The sequence below is a fragment of the Pelobates fuscus genome, chromosome 2 (genome assembly GCF_036172605.1).
Source record: "Pelobates fuscus isolate aPelFus1 chromosome 2, aPelFus1.pri, whole genome shotgun sequence".
In the NCBI taxonomy this organism is placed as follows: domain Eukaryota; kingdom Metazoa; phylum Chordata; class Amphibia; order Anura; family Pelobatidae; genus Pelobates; species Pelobates fuscus.
Genome location: NC_086318.1, coordinates 161,526,438 through 161,540,853, shown reverse-complemented (window position 1 = coordinate 161,540,853; position 14,416 = coordinate 161,526,438). Strand labels below are relative to the sequence as shown.

Below are 14,416 nucleotides of genomic sequence, written 5' to 3'. Positions count from 1 at the left end.
GTATTTTGTGATAATATTAATGAAAAATATATTTAAATATCCAATGATACTGAGATGTATATTGTACTTGCTTGGGGCCAAAATATTGTATTTGCGTATTGTCCTTGCCTGAGACCCCCTGGGCAGAAGCTTTATTTTGAAAACCTGAGGAGTAAGTGATTAGGACTTCTGTTATTGTATCCATTTTGTGTCTATCTGTAGTTGATATAACTAATTTGATTGTCATCTATATTTTTGTATGCATTGTGACTATTTTTTGCTCATAATAAATATTGCTTTAATAAGTTCTGCCTTTGTTTGGTAAAGAATCACGTTACCATAAGAGACTAATTAGTGTTTCACAGTTGCTTAAATATTGTGCTAAGTTGTATTTGGTGGGTGTTTATTATTCAGTTGTCTGGGGGACCAAGGCACCCCATTTATAAATTGTCTTGGTGGGGGCAGCATTAAAATAGTAATATTTATATTATTATGGTTAAGTGTGGATGGTGTTAAGTGGGAATTTATCATTATTTCCGGTCTAGTGCAGACAAATAGTTAACTTTAACCCTTTCACCACCACAACTATGTCACGCACACTCTTGGAGTAGGGTGCGTTTGTGACAGTGAGATCTAATGTTTAAACTTCCTTTATTGCAAATTCTGTTTAATTTAGAATTTCTTATCTTCTGCATTGTTAATAGTTTGCTAGCAGAGGCGTAACTAGAAAACACAGACCCCAGTGCAATAATTACATGAGAGCACCCCAATGTGCATCAACCCCATCCAGCTCTTTCATGTGTCTCATCCCCCCAGCCCCTCCATGTGTAAATTACATGCCCTGTCCCTTCCATGTGCCAATTTACCCTCTTGCCCCTCCACGTGTGTCAATTCTCCACCCAGTCCCTCCATGTGTCAATCCCCCCTGTCCCTCCATATGTCAATACCATCCCCTCCAGTCCCTCCATGTCCCTCAACCCCCCCCAGTCCCTTCCATGTGTCTCAATCCCCAGTCCCTTCCATGTTTCTAAATCCCCCCAATCCTTTCCATGTGTGTAAATCACCCACAGTCCATTTCTTGTGTCATTCCCTTCCCCAATCCCTCTATGTGTCAATCCATGTGTCTCAATTCCCCCTCCTGTCACTTCCATGTGTCAGTGGCCCATCCTGTGACCGTGTTAGCTACACAACTACTTTCTAGACATTGCAGAAGCCTCCTGTGTGTGACTGAAGTTCAGTTTACAGAGCAGGAGATAAAAAAAAGTTAACATCTGATTGAAAATGAAACGATTTTTTTTTTTAATGCAGGCAGTGTCAGTCACAGTTAGGGAGGTGATTTAACTCCTAAATGGCAGAGAATTCAGCAGTGAGACTTCAGAGGCATGATCTATACACCAAATCTGCTTTATTTAGCTAAAATTGTTTTAGCTGTCCCTTTAACATGTGAAGTACCAATTTCATTTTCAATGAATGTGTTCTTTTGTTCTTGTGTAATGGTAGCAGATTGGAAACGAACATAAATCAAATTAGTTTACATTTGAAAATATTCTACAGTGCCTCTGTCATTTCAAACAGTTCAGCAAGCATAGGAGTTGTAACATTCTCCTGTGTTGGTGCATTGATGTTGAGTGTGTTATGTATATATATATCCTCTGTGGTGTTATCTACCCACAATATATTTTTTTTCCATGTATTTAAACTTACTATGTTAGCCCAGAGGTTGCACTATTATGTATTTTTCTTTTTTCCACGTGTAAGTATATATTTTGAATTGACACTGTTTTGTGCACTCTCCACTTTCAAGTTTTGTATTATATTATACTTTAAATTCAGTCATTTAAATGTTAAAATGAGAAATAATAAAGTCATTTAGATCTAATACTTACGTTAAAATAATTAGAGATGATAAAACAAATAAGTTAGTAGTCTTTATAAGTCTTTATAATACATATATAGCATTGAGTTAGACATCACTGAAATGTTAGGATCCATCAAGCCTAGTAAGCGTGTGTTGGAATGTTAGGAATGTTAATACGTAGTACAGTAGTAAATGCATAGAAATACAATTAGAGCTTGCTAATTGGTTATTAATTGCCGCAGTATGGGAATTACCTCTGAATATCTTGCTTACGTATAATCTGCATCATGTTGATATAAAAATGCTGTAAACCTTTGGTGGGACTCTCAGCCCCCTTTAGACACAAGCCTGAGGCTGGCTACTGAATAAATGTTGTTTGCTTCCTGAGAAACCTGCTTCCAGTCTCATATGTGTTTTCTGGCCTCAGTTTCCTGCAACAGCATTTCATAGTTGTGTCTATGCCACACGAGACCGTTTTTTTTTGTATAAGAGACCTCATTCAGCTAGTTGGAGCTGCTGAATATGCCAAAATTAATCTTGTAGATTTTTAAACAAGGTTTAAGAATGGTTGAAAATAATTGGCATTAATAAACCATGAACAACACTGTCTATCAAAAACTATACTTACTTCATTCATATTTATGAATTAAAAAATATAAATGCACATAAATATAAGGTTAATGGTCAACACTTTCCAAACAGCAACAATAAACAATTGATAAAAGTAAAATACTGTTAAAATAACCAAAAAATCATATTACTGCGTAACAAGCATTTAGGGTCAGAGACACGTATTTAGAGAAATATTTGCAAATGTGGTATGTTGAATATGTAAACAAGCTAAATAACAACCACACATACTATAATACAATAGCTGTGTATTTGAGGTAATCTGAATGTTTTAAACTGACTAGACACTGGCAACAGAAAAGAAAAATCAAAACAAACCATTTAGTTACTCCCCTCCCCCTCCCAAATATATATATATATATATATATATATATATATATATACACACATATATATATATATATATATATATATATATATATCCTACCATTTTCCACTTAAGCATACAAAAAATAAAAATTAATTCTTACACAATGCATTGCCAATTAAACTTACACTGCCCTGTAAATAGTTTCTCATACATAATTTCGCATTTCATTGTTACATCCTAACTTATCGCATATAATAAGATTAGGCTCCGCTGATTGTAAATGTACTGAGGTTTTTATGTATCATAAACATTTCATTAATGTACAGTATGTGCTATTCTCTCACTGTGCAGTAATTTATGGTAACATGTGGATCAGTCACCCTTTAATTTTAGACAGTTTTAGCAGAATGCATAAATAATTCAAACCTAAATTCAGACTGGAAGGTATCTAGAATTAATAATTAAATAAAGGAATGATTATTTTGTTTTATTTTCATTGTTATGAAATTTTGTATTGTTCTGTTTAACATTTGATACTTTCTGTTTCCTCTTGTCTTGTTGTGACAGCTGCATGTGGTGGAAATCTGACAGGCCCAGCGGGTGTTATCTTATCACCTAACTACCCTCAACCCTATCCTCCAGGAAAAGAATGTGACTGGAGAATAAAAGTAAATCCAGACTTTGTCATTGCCCTGATATTCAAAAGGTACTACTTTTATATGTGCATATTTCGGATACAAAAATTAAATGTGGAATCTGAACATGACAATAATTCAATTAAGGCGTCGCAATGAATCTCAAGTAGTGTATATGCAAAACGGGAAGTATGTCTTTTTTTTCAATAAACCATTACATAGAAAAGCTGCTGTACAACACAACTTTATCCACATAAAATGCAATCATATTCAAATGAACATGATAAAAGTAAATACAAAAGATATGAATTGGCGTTGAGGCAACCATCCCCTAACAATGCTATAACACGGTTTCACTGGGACACTTGGGAAGAAAAACTATTGGATATAATTAATATCACATACCCTGCAATACCATTTATATGGTAACTATTGAATTTTCTTTGTAGTTACTTCAGTGCACTCTGTATTTTACATCATGACGCTAAACAATTTGAACATTTAAGGCCTCACATTCAGCATTAAAAGTGGCCAGGGTTATTTTTTTATTCAGTGCTTCTTTGGGAGAAGCATATGATAGGCAGGCCAAGGTGACTGGTATCCATGTGTTCTATGTTCTCAATACTTCTCCTTGAGATGGATTAGGTAGAAGACATCACAGCCAATGACTTTCATTGCAGTGAGATATATTTCCTGGGGCTGGATTACAGCTAATCATTATATATATATATTTTCTGCTTTCATTTTAAAAAATGGGGAAGTCAATTGTCTAACTACATTAAAGAACATTTTAACAATAACAATATTTATTTTTAACCTTAGATCGTTGAATACATTTTTTTGTTGAATGTTTTCCAACATAGCACTTCATGAGAGAATTTGGACAGTCTTCATTTAATGTAAGAGATAAAAGATCCATTGTTGCTCACTATATTAATATTTGATTCTCAGTAGGAAATTCATTAGGATCCCATCTTTACATGTGATTTACTGAGCTGTTTAATTCTACCATGTAATATTGATAAAACATTCTCTTCCACCCTTCATAATTTTTTTTGTCATTATAATATGACAAGGTTTTTTTACATCAACAACTTTCAACGAGACAATGGCTCAACCACTTCATTACTCACACATTCCCAATTTCGCCTATACTTGTCAATGCATTGAAGAAACATTTATCTTGAGCAGTAAACATTGGCATGTATTATAGAGCAATCCTGTGTTATGTTGGTTTCAAGGGCCAGTTGATAACTGGGATAATTCTCTTTACTTGGTAAATCAATATTATTGATTTAACTGCACACTTTAACATTATACTTTGCACACTTTTTCTTTCCATTTTTATGATTAAATTTACTATAGTGCAGTTGAATGCTACCATAATATCTTTAACACATACATAAAATGTAAACATTTAATTAAACATATACTTTTGGCATGGTATACCCTCAATTGACTGTCATTCAGTAGCAATACCAGGAATATTTAAGAAACAGGTTTCTGGGTGGTGACAGTTTTTTTTTTTTTTTTTTTTTTTTACTTTAGTAAACAACATTGAAATATACTAAAATGATATGAGAAACAGATGAAAGTAAAAACAATATACTTCCACTGCACCCTAAAGCAGATGTGATGCCATTTTCTTAAGATACTTTGCACATGCATACGCACCACAAACCATTGTTCCATGGTTGCTTTTTGTGCATTCATATTTAAGAGCTGTAAATAGTTATCATGGGATCTAAATACATTTTTTTCTTTCTTTTTAATTCTTCATTTAATGTGTTTTTGTTTTTTTCACACAAAATGAATGTGCATACAACATGAAGTGAAAATATTTTTCAAATTTTACGAACAAAGTTGGGTTGTGGTACCCCTGTGAATTTGGAGTATTTCTCAGATTTTCTGGATTATGGGGTCTCCCCAAGGTATATAATTTTCTTTTAATACATACAGTGATATAATTAACTCAGGGCTCAGAGTCTGCTCATGATCTACTCTCTGACAAAAAATGTGCTTCTACACAATCTGTAGGATGTATTACAAGACAGTAATTATAAGGGGGGGGTATTCTGTAAGTCTCCAATATATCTGAAAATACTGGATAGCTTAAAGAATGAAAATATAAAATACTGTAATACTGGGCAGCAATCTATTTATAAAATAGACTTATCTAGTCCTTCAACTTTGCTCCTCAGTATGTCTTATAAACCCTATTTTATGTGATTTTTTAGCTAACTTCAACTTTTATACTTGATAGTAGTGATTTTTTTTTAATATTTCTCTTTGACTACAACTATACTATGGTTTTAACTGGACATGCATTCTGCAAGATTATTCTGCTTGATGGGGCCTGTATACAAAGGGGAGGATACGAGGACACATAACTGCACAATATAATGGAGGAACACACCACACTGCTCCACACTCAACAGAGAAAGAGGCAGGGCTACAACTTTATTGTACCACAAGCAAATGAACACATTGAGGACACCTTCAGATTATGTACCAACACCTTCACTTACTCTTGTAGGTGTTAATTACAATAAACATTTTAAGTATAATTTATATTCCAAACAAATAACTTTATTTCAGTTTATTTCAATTTTTTCTAATATTTCTGTTGCTGGCTTAGTCATACTATCTGCTATCATACTGTGGGTTGTACAGTAAGCAAGGCCAATAACACCTTCATTGCTTTTGGTCAGGTGAAGTGGCATTTAATATCAATATATTTGTTTCCTGGGCGACAAACTGTTGGTCCTTGACTTGTAATAGTTCTTATTAACATTGATTACCCATTCCCCTGAAACACTACATAAGGTAACAAACACTCTTGTATAGTTGCAGCTAAAGCCATGTTATCATCTCCTCATGAGTACAATGCTACAATAGACTGTTCCTTAGACTTACATGCAGTCAGTAGATTATTTGCTGTAAAATTAAAATAGTATCCGGTTATGCGTCTACTATCATTCACATCAGAGGTCCAATTAACATCTTTCTAACAATATTCTTACAGCTTGAAGCCTTGGTTACACTCCTTGTAGCATATCCCTTATCAATAGTATGTTTAGCTGTGACTAAAAGTTGTTTTATAGGTTTACAATCTGTCATACTGAACTTTTCTAGTATCCTTGATCTGTAGTGTTCTTCTTTACTAGACAGCACTGCCAAGATCTTGGATTTGATTGCAAGCATTTCCTTTACTTTCATGAGTATAGTTTTACCACTGGCACTTATAATGAGATCATCTACCCATAGAATTACTCTTTCATTTCCATACTGTTTAGCATACATGCAGTGATCATGCAGTGATCGTGTACGACTATCTTTTCATATCAACCATTTTGATCGCATGCAATTTGGTCGCATGCATTTTGGTCGTGACAAATTGGTCGAATTACACTGTTTGTGCATTTTGATCGCATGCAATTTGGTCGCCATTCATTTTGGCCGCATTTTGATATAAGGTGTCATTTGGGTAATATAAGGTGTCAATATCTTAGGGTAAGGGCCAGATTTGGGTAATATAAGGTGTCACTATCTTAGGGTAAGGGTTAGGGTTAGAGGGTTAGGGTTAGGGTTAGAGGGTTAGGGTTAGGGTTAGGGTTAGGGATAGGGTTAGGGATAGGGTTAGGGGTAGTGGGTTCCGGGTTACGGGTTACAATTGTGCGCTCATTCTGTGTAACTTTGGTAGACCGAAATCAGTGACAAAAAAACGTAATCTCACCCAAATATTTAATAACTATATTGAACTAGTATACTGTATTCGCTAAGTAGAATTCAAATAACTGCCATACTGAAATTTTTTAAAAACTTCAGGAATCACTCAAAACTACTTCCCTAACTATATTCAACCTTAAAATATGTTCAAAACCAATAAAAAAAATATTTTTTGTTATGGTAAAAATGGCGAAAAAAATCCATGCAATCACAATGCCATGCGACCAAAATGCATGGCGACCAGATTGCCTCGACCAAAATGCATGCGACCAAAATGCATGCGACCAAAATGCCCTAAACCCTATCTTTTCACTTGAATTGTTTTATAGTACTTAATTTAACTATTTTTTTAAAATCTGTTTGGACTTGACTTCAAACCTTTTGTTTGTTTTACATATTTTTCACCACCAACTGGAGTGTGTAAGTAAGCTGTTGAAGAAAAAATTTCTTCATAACTAAGTAGTTTTACTAGATTGTAATCTTTAGCAACACATCTGGTATTATATGTTTGATCCATCAGTTTTGTTCTTTATTGCATACATCCATGGACTTAAACTTAAAGATTACCTTCTAGTAAAGTACTCAAAGTACACGTTATTTTCTCTTAGTTAAACCATGTTCTCTTTTATAGCACTAGAGCACAGTTGTGACTGATGTGAGTTTATAGCACCCTTTAAGGTTTGTGGTATTTCAAACACCCTGTACAATTCATCAATGTTTGTTAATGCATGGCCATTAATTTTGAAATCTGAACAGTCTCTTAAGTACTGAGGCACTTTCCTATTTCTTTTAGTGCAACAGTAACATGATCATCCATGTTTTGACCATTATCCTTCCTTTCTGAAGCTTGAATCTCATCTGAACACTCCAGCTCTACATTGCTTGTTTTCGATTTAGAAAGTATATTACTCTCTCTGTGGGAATCTAGTTCATCATGTAATAGATCAGCCCGAGTTTTCCTTTCAGCAGCTTTCTTTGTAATAAATGTCACAAGTATTTCAGTACTTTTATGGTGTCAGTATAATACACTAGATATGAAAGACTGTTCTTGTCATATCCAACAAATATTCCTCTTTCACGCTTTGAATGTAACCTCTTTCCTGTTATATTTATATGTAAAACATTCTGACCCAAACTGTTCATTTCTGGAAGGATAGATTGTTTGCCTGTTAACGGATAATATGGTGTTGGTTTGCTAGACAGTATTAAAGCACTTCTTTTGGATCTTATTTGCAGTTATTACTGTTTATGTCCATAATTCATCTGGCAATTCACTTTTGAAAAGTAGACTTCGTGCCATGTCAAGTGGTGTTCTCCAATTTCTCTCGGCAGTTTCATTTTGATGGGTTGTGTAAGGTGCTGAGGTCTCATGTCTAATACCTTGTTTGTTAAGCTATGACCTAAAACTCTCAGTCATGAACGCAATACCATTGTCAGATACATGTTATATTTTCAGATGGAGCTGTGTCTGCAATACATTTTTTATAGGCTGCATCATATTTTCATTTCAAGAGGTATACAAGTGAATGCTGTGGCATAATTGAAACCATTATTTTCTTATGGCTCATGGGACAAGTCAGTATGCACCAGCTCCAGTTTAAATTTGACTTACTAACTTTATCCTTAAAGGAATACTGTAGTGCCAGGAATACAAAGCTGTATTCCTGGCACTACCGATCCCTCTGCCTCCCCACTCCATCGCGCCCCCCACCCCTCCCAAGTAAATAAAGTGTTAAAAACCCTTTATTTACTTACCTTTTCCCAGCGCCTATGTTTTTTGACACTGGGTTGAAGCTCTGTTCCGTCATCTGTCCCGCGATGAGCATATGAGGATTAGACCTCCCCTTAGGCACTGGACTGAATACAACTTATATTGTTGTATTGTATTTTGCAGATTAGCTCATTGCGTTGTCTAAAGTGAACTGGTGCATCATTCCTTATTGCTACCACTATAGAGAAATGAAGGGTAGTAAGGTATCTACCATGCCTTCTTTAAGGTTGCTTGCACTCTATTTCCCTTATTCTTAAGCAGGCACACATCAGCCTTTTTCCCATCTGTAAACTTCATGTTCGTGTATCTCTGACCTAAAAGTGTTACCAAAGATTTAGAATTTTTTGATATTAGCGATTATGTGGGATGTGGTCCCTGTGTTGACTGTTAGTCCTTTTCGGGGCACACCAGTTATTTCTTATTCTGAAAATGTATCTGTAAGCTAGTTTAGATCTGTTATCATCATTATGTGCTGCTTGTTTAACATGATCTATTTTCTTGCACCTACTATGTGTATCTCTATGTGTTACACCACAATGACTGAACCTTATTTTGATAACCGGGCCATGCTCTGGCTCTTTGCCCTCTTTGACTACAATTATAACCAGTAATGTTAAAATGATCTATCATTTCGAATCTAGAAGTCACATTGCTGACTTTTAACACTCTAACACCATTTGCATCACAGTACTTTTTGGTGTCTTCAAAACTTCTTCATTGTGTCTTAAACTCTACAAAAAATAAGTTTCCATCACCTTGCATAATATGAACTCCAAATGGCTTGAATGATTCTGGCAAAACTTTTAGGATCATTGCACTTTTCAAATTGTCATTTTGTGTTTCTTCAACATTTCTCAGTGCTGTTATGGCTGTTCTTGCTCTTATAATATAGTCCACCACGCACTCATATATGCCTTTCTGAAGGGATTTTAATTCAGCATATAAACTGACTGTTCTGGTCTTTCCCTTGCCTGCATATTAATCTCTTAACATTTAATGTTCTTTTCTTCCATCATCAGTTGCCTCCTTTAATATTAAATACAGGCTCTTACAGTTTCAAAATTTAATTAGTTCAGCATAAGCTTCCTCATTTTTACATGTGTCTTCATTCTTATCATTGGTATCGTCCTAATCTTTTATGATGGTTTCAGCAACCACGTGTGCCTTCAAAACTTCCATTGAAATATGGCCTGCACCATCTGTTTCTCAATCCCTTCTGGGCCCATACATTGTTGTAATCTTCATGCAAAGGGTAGGATAACTGGGCAAATGCACACACATGTTTTGAACAATTCACTGCTCCAAAATCAACATATGAAGAGGTGCGTCTGCAACTTTGTTGTACCACAGACCAAGGAACACATTAAGAGCATCTTTGGATTACATCCCCAATACCGTAATAAACACATTAAGAGTTTTTTTCACAATACCAGAGAATTATTTTTCAATTTTACTTTACCAAATAATTGCAAAACTAGAAAATAATGTCCAATTCAATTAACAATGGACATCTAGGGCACTCAACGCCATGATAACTATACTTATCTATTTGTTTTTGTTTTAGGGCTGCAGCAAATAGTCATGACACAGAACTGAAGAGGTTAATTTAATAAATGTCAGTCATGTATTCTTAGTAGGGATTTAAGATATGTTTAATTGTCTTTTCTCATCTATTAAGGAGTGAATACTAGATTACCATGAACTCGGAGCATGAGGTATATTTCCTTCTTATAGCTTATTATAGTAAAGAGCTGGCACAAAATTCTGGAAACTGTCATTCAGTAACTGGATTAAACCAAAAAAAATATTATCTTGAATATGACTCAAAATCAGATTAACAAAAAAGGTGCAGATGTAGAACCAAAAACAACATAACAGTGCAAATATCTCTGCATGTGCAGCATTTCAAGCAGAAACGTTGAACATGTACAATATAGATTTCTACCTCCATGACAACTTCTAAAAGTAGAAATGATCATGCAGATTGGAGTAACACTTTAAAACCTTTTACTGACTATACAGGTTACTGTACAGATGTATTTTTGGTGTCACTAGAAACTGTAAAATGTTTAATAAGAAATATAGACATTTCTCATAATTAACAGTATTTCTGAGCATCGATGACTGAATATGCAGCCCTAGTTTGAATCTTGCATCATTAAAGTTGCTAACACTTTTTGTCAGGCCAACCAAGAATTGACTATAAAGGAACACTCCTCATGACCTAGAACAGGCATAGGCAACCTTTGGCACTCCAGATGTTTTGGACTACACCTCCCATGATGCTTTGCCAGCATTATGGGTGTAAGAGAATTATGGGAAATGTAGTCCACAACATCTGGAGTGCCGAAAGGTTGCCTATCCCTGACCTAGAATCATAATGCTGTAATCGTTGCAATTGACTTCTTACCACTATGTGCCACTCTGTGCCTCCACTACATCTGCAGGACAGATGGGAGTTTTCTGTCTGAGCTAAGCCCAACAGTGAAGGACTAAGCTTATTGGCTAAGGGTGATTAGCTGATGCTATCAGCCAATTAGACATCACTTCACTTTAGGGCTTAGCATAAGAGAGCAAACATAAATTCCTAAGCAAAAGCTTTCCTGTGGCAGTAGTGTTGGTGGGGAGTTGCACCCAGCAGACTCCAGTAAGAAGACACACTATTCTAAAATGATTTTGCTGCTAACAATGAGGACTTTCCTGACGCCATAACCACTAGAGTACACTGAAGTGGTCATTGTGTCTGGAGTGTTCATTATAAATATACATATATAAAGTAACTTAAATAAGCAACAGACTTGTGTGCAACACAATATAAGGCACTGTGGCATTTGAAGGTTAACTCTTGCAAATTATTGATCTTTTTAAATATATTATTAAACATTTGCAATAATTGTTACTATTGTTTCATCTATTCTTTAAATGAATCAATAATATCTATATAAAACAATGTTATTATTTAAAGAATGGATTGTGATTCACCTGAATATTCTTATATTGATATGTTATTTATATGCTTGTTTGATAGCTAGAATGTGTTGTATATATTTCAGCTTTAACATGGAGCCAAGTTATGACTTTCTGCATATATATGAGGGTGAAAGTTCCAACAGTCCAATAATTGGAAGTTATCAAGGATCTCATGCCCCAGAACGAATAGAGAGCAGTGGAAACAGTTTGTTCCTTGCATTTCGCAGTGATGCATCTGTGGGGATGTCTGGATTCGCCATAGAATATAAAGGTACTAAAATAATTACATATAAAATGCAAAATTATTTATAAAAATATTTTACCAGGAAAAATACATGGAAAGGTGTCATTTATCAAAACATTTATTAATTAACCCCTTAGAAACTAGGGTAATTGTCTAGGTTCTGAACCAAAAAAAAACTAGAATTTGTTTGTGTTCCACTGTTATTTATGCTGTGGAGTATAGACTTCATGAACAGTTTAACTCCTAAAAGTGAGCCAGCGTCAGGAACCTCCAGGCACTACTACAGCTTCATGTCAATCTGTCCTTTAATCTTTAGGCTGATACAAAATGTAAATGAAAAGTTATAACTGTGACATTATTGTTGAACAAGCAAAAAGTATGTTAATTCTCTATGGAGCTTTAAATGCATAATATTTTATATTGGTTATTATTATGTGCAATGCCTAAAATGTAAGTTATAGATCTGCATGACATACAGTGTTAACACCTGCAAACTTAATGAAACAATAAAAAAAATCATATACACAAAAAATTTCAATGATAACTGATTAATTTATATACTGCTTTCAAGTAGCTTTGATAATACAATACAAATATCTTGGCTTATGCAGAGATAGGTATTTATGAACACTTGAATGTTAAGCTCTGACTTCACAGAGGGTTTTTTTATAGGTAAATCTATGTTTCTTTAAAATGATGTCAATACATTTATGTTTATCATTTTTTTCTATGAATTGGAAAAAAAAATATTTTGGGCCAATTTGAAAATTTTTCACAAAATAAATAGAAACTTAAATGTCACATCACACCAACTGTTGATGTCATCATGCCTAAATGTATACCTACGGTCAGGTGTAAGATTTACTAATGCCGATAAGGGGTTATTTACTATCACCAGATTTTGTCTGGATGGGCAAAATTCCAAGAAAATGACCAGATGTACTTGAAATTTGTCATACTCATATTTACCAATAGTAAATCTGGTTGATATTCAGATATTTCAATCTAATGATCACTATTCATGGTCTTGTTTAAAATTATTAATTATATTATTATTATTTTTTAAATTCTAAATAAAATTTAGCATTCACATATTTACTCATAGATTGTAAGTTAGTTTAATCAGGGCTTTCTTCGCCTCTTTTCTCTGGGAATTTTTGTATGTCAATTATTTGTTGTCTAATGTTCCCATTCTATAATTGTAAAGTATTGCGGAATATGTTGGAGCTATTATAATAATGATATTTACCAAACACTGAACGTATACTACTGATTCTTTCCCCCACTCATGGTCTGTGAATATGGACATGCTATTGTTCTGTTGAAAAAAACTATATGAAACTTTGAGAATAGAGTTTCCTGTTAATTAATATTAAAGTTTTTATCCCTTTTTTTAACTTAATGTTTACAGAGCATTGTCTGCTTATCACCATATACTGCTATATTTTGTTCTGTATTCAAAACATATACATTTCATTCAATTTATCATTTCTTTGGTGCAGAGGGAAGTAAAAAAAAAACATATACAGAACTGTATGAATCCAATATACTACCCAATAGCTTCTTAGGTGTTGAATTTAATTTTCATATGCTGTATCAAACTGTTTAGATAGAGGACATTTTCTTGCTTGCATCATGTTCCCTTTATTTGAACAATTTGTCATTGTTAGTGTGGTCCTTTTTTGGCATTCCATGAACTTAACTTGGTGATAGGTTCTTGATGAGCCAATGTTTTGTCAGGAATCATACTATCCTCTGTGAATTATGGGGTAATTTGCTTCCGAGATGTAACCGATCACAGAACTGTGAAGGTAATGCTTGAGTGAACCAAGATTTCAGCTTTGTACTTGGCAACCTGCTTGCATCCTATTTCCAGATGATTTTATGTTTTCTGTCCTATATAACTTCAACAAGATCCTAAATGCATGCCTATTTGATTAATGACAAGTCTTTCCATTAACATGCTATTAAAGTTATAACTATTTGCTTCAAATTCCTTTATGTGAAGCACTGGTACATGTGCAAATCTACTTCCTGCTTGTCTATCAAGTCCTATATTACAATTAGTTTGTCTTTCCTGTTACAATCTATTCAGATTCAGGATGTGAGGGTGATGTGGTTGTGACATCTGTCACTCCATTGATCGCTAGTGTTAGGCTGATCTGGCCAGCTAGGCAGGTGTGTGTTAACTTACTTCCCTTGTTCTCCCCCTTCATCTCCTGAAGCTTTGCGCTCAGATGAAGATTGTTACCTGGGGGCAATTAAAGTGCACTTCCCTGATAGATCCTCC

The 14,416-nt window shown here is 34.4% G+C and overlaps 1 protein-coding gene across 1 annotated transcript in view; it reads left to right on the top strand.

Moving 5' to 3' along the window:
- Window positions 1–14,416, top strand: part of CSMD1 (CUB and Sushi multiple domains 1) — a 1,854,468-nt gene that overhangs the window by 1,528,287 nt on the left and 311,765 nt on the right. The window contains exons 28-29 of the mRNA XM_063441118.1: window positions 3,345–3,483; window positions 11,966–12,153. Of these exons, the coding sequence (XP_063297188.1) occupies window positions 3,345–3,483; window positions 11,966–12,153 (327 nt within the window). The remainder of the gene's footprint in view (window positions 1–3,344; window positions 3,484–11,965; window positions 12,154–14,416) is intronic.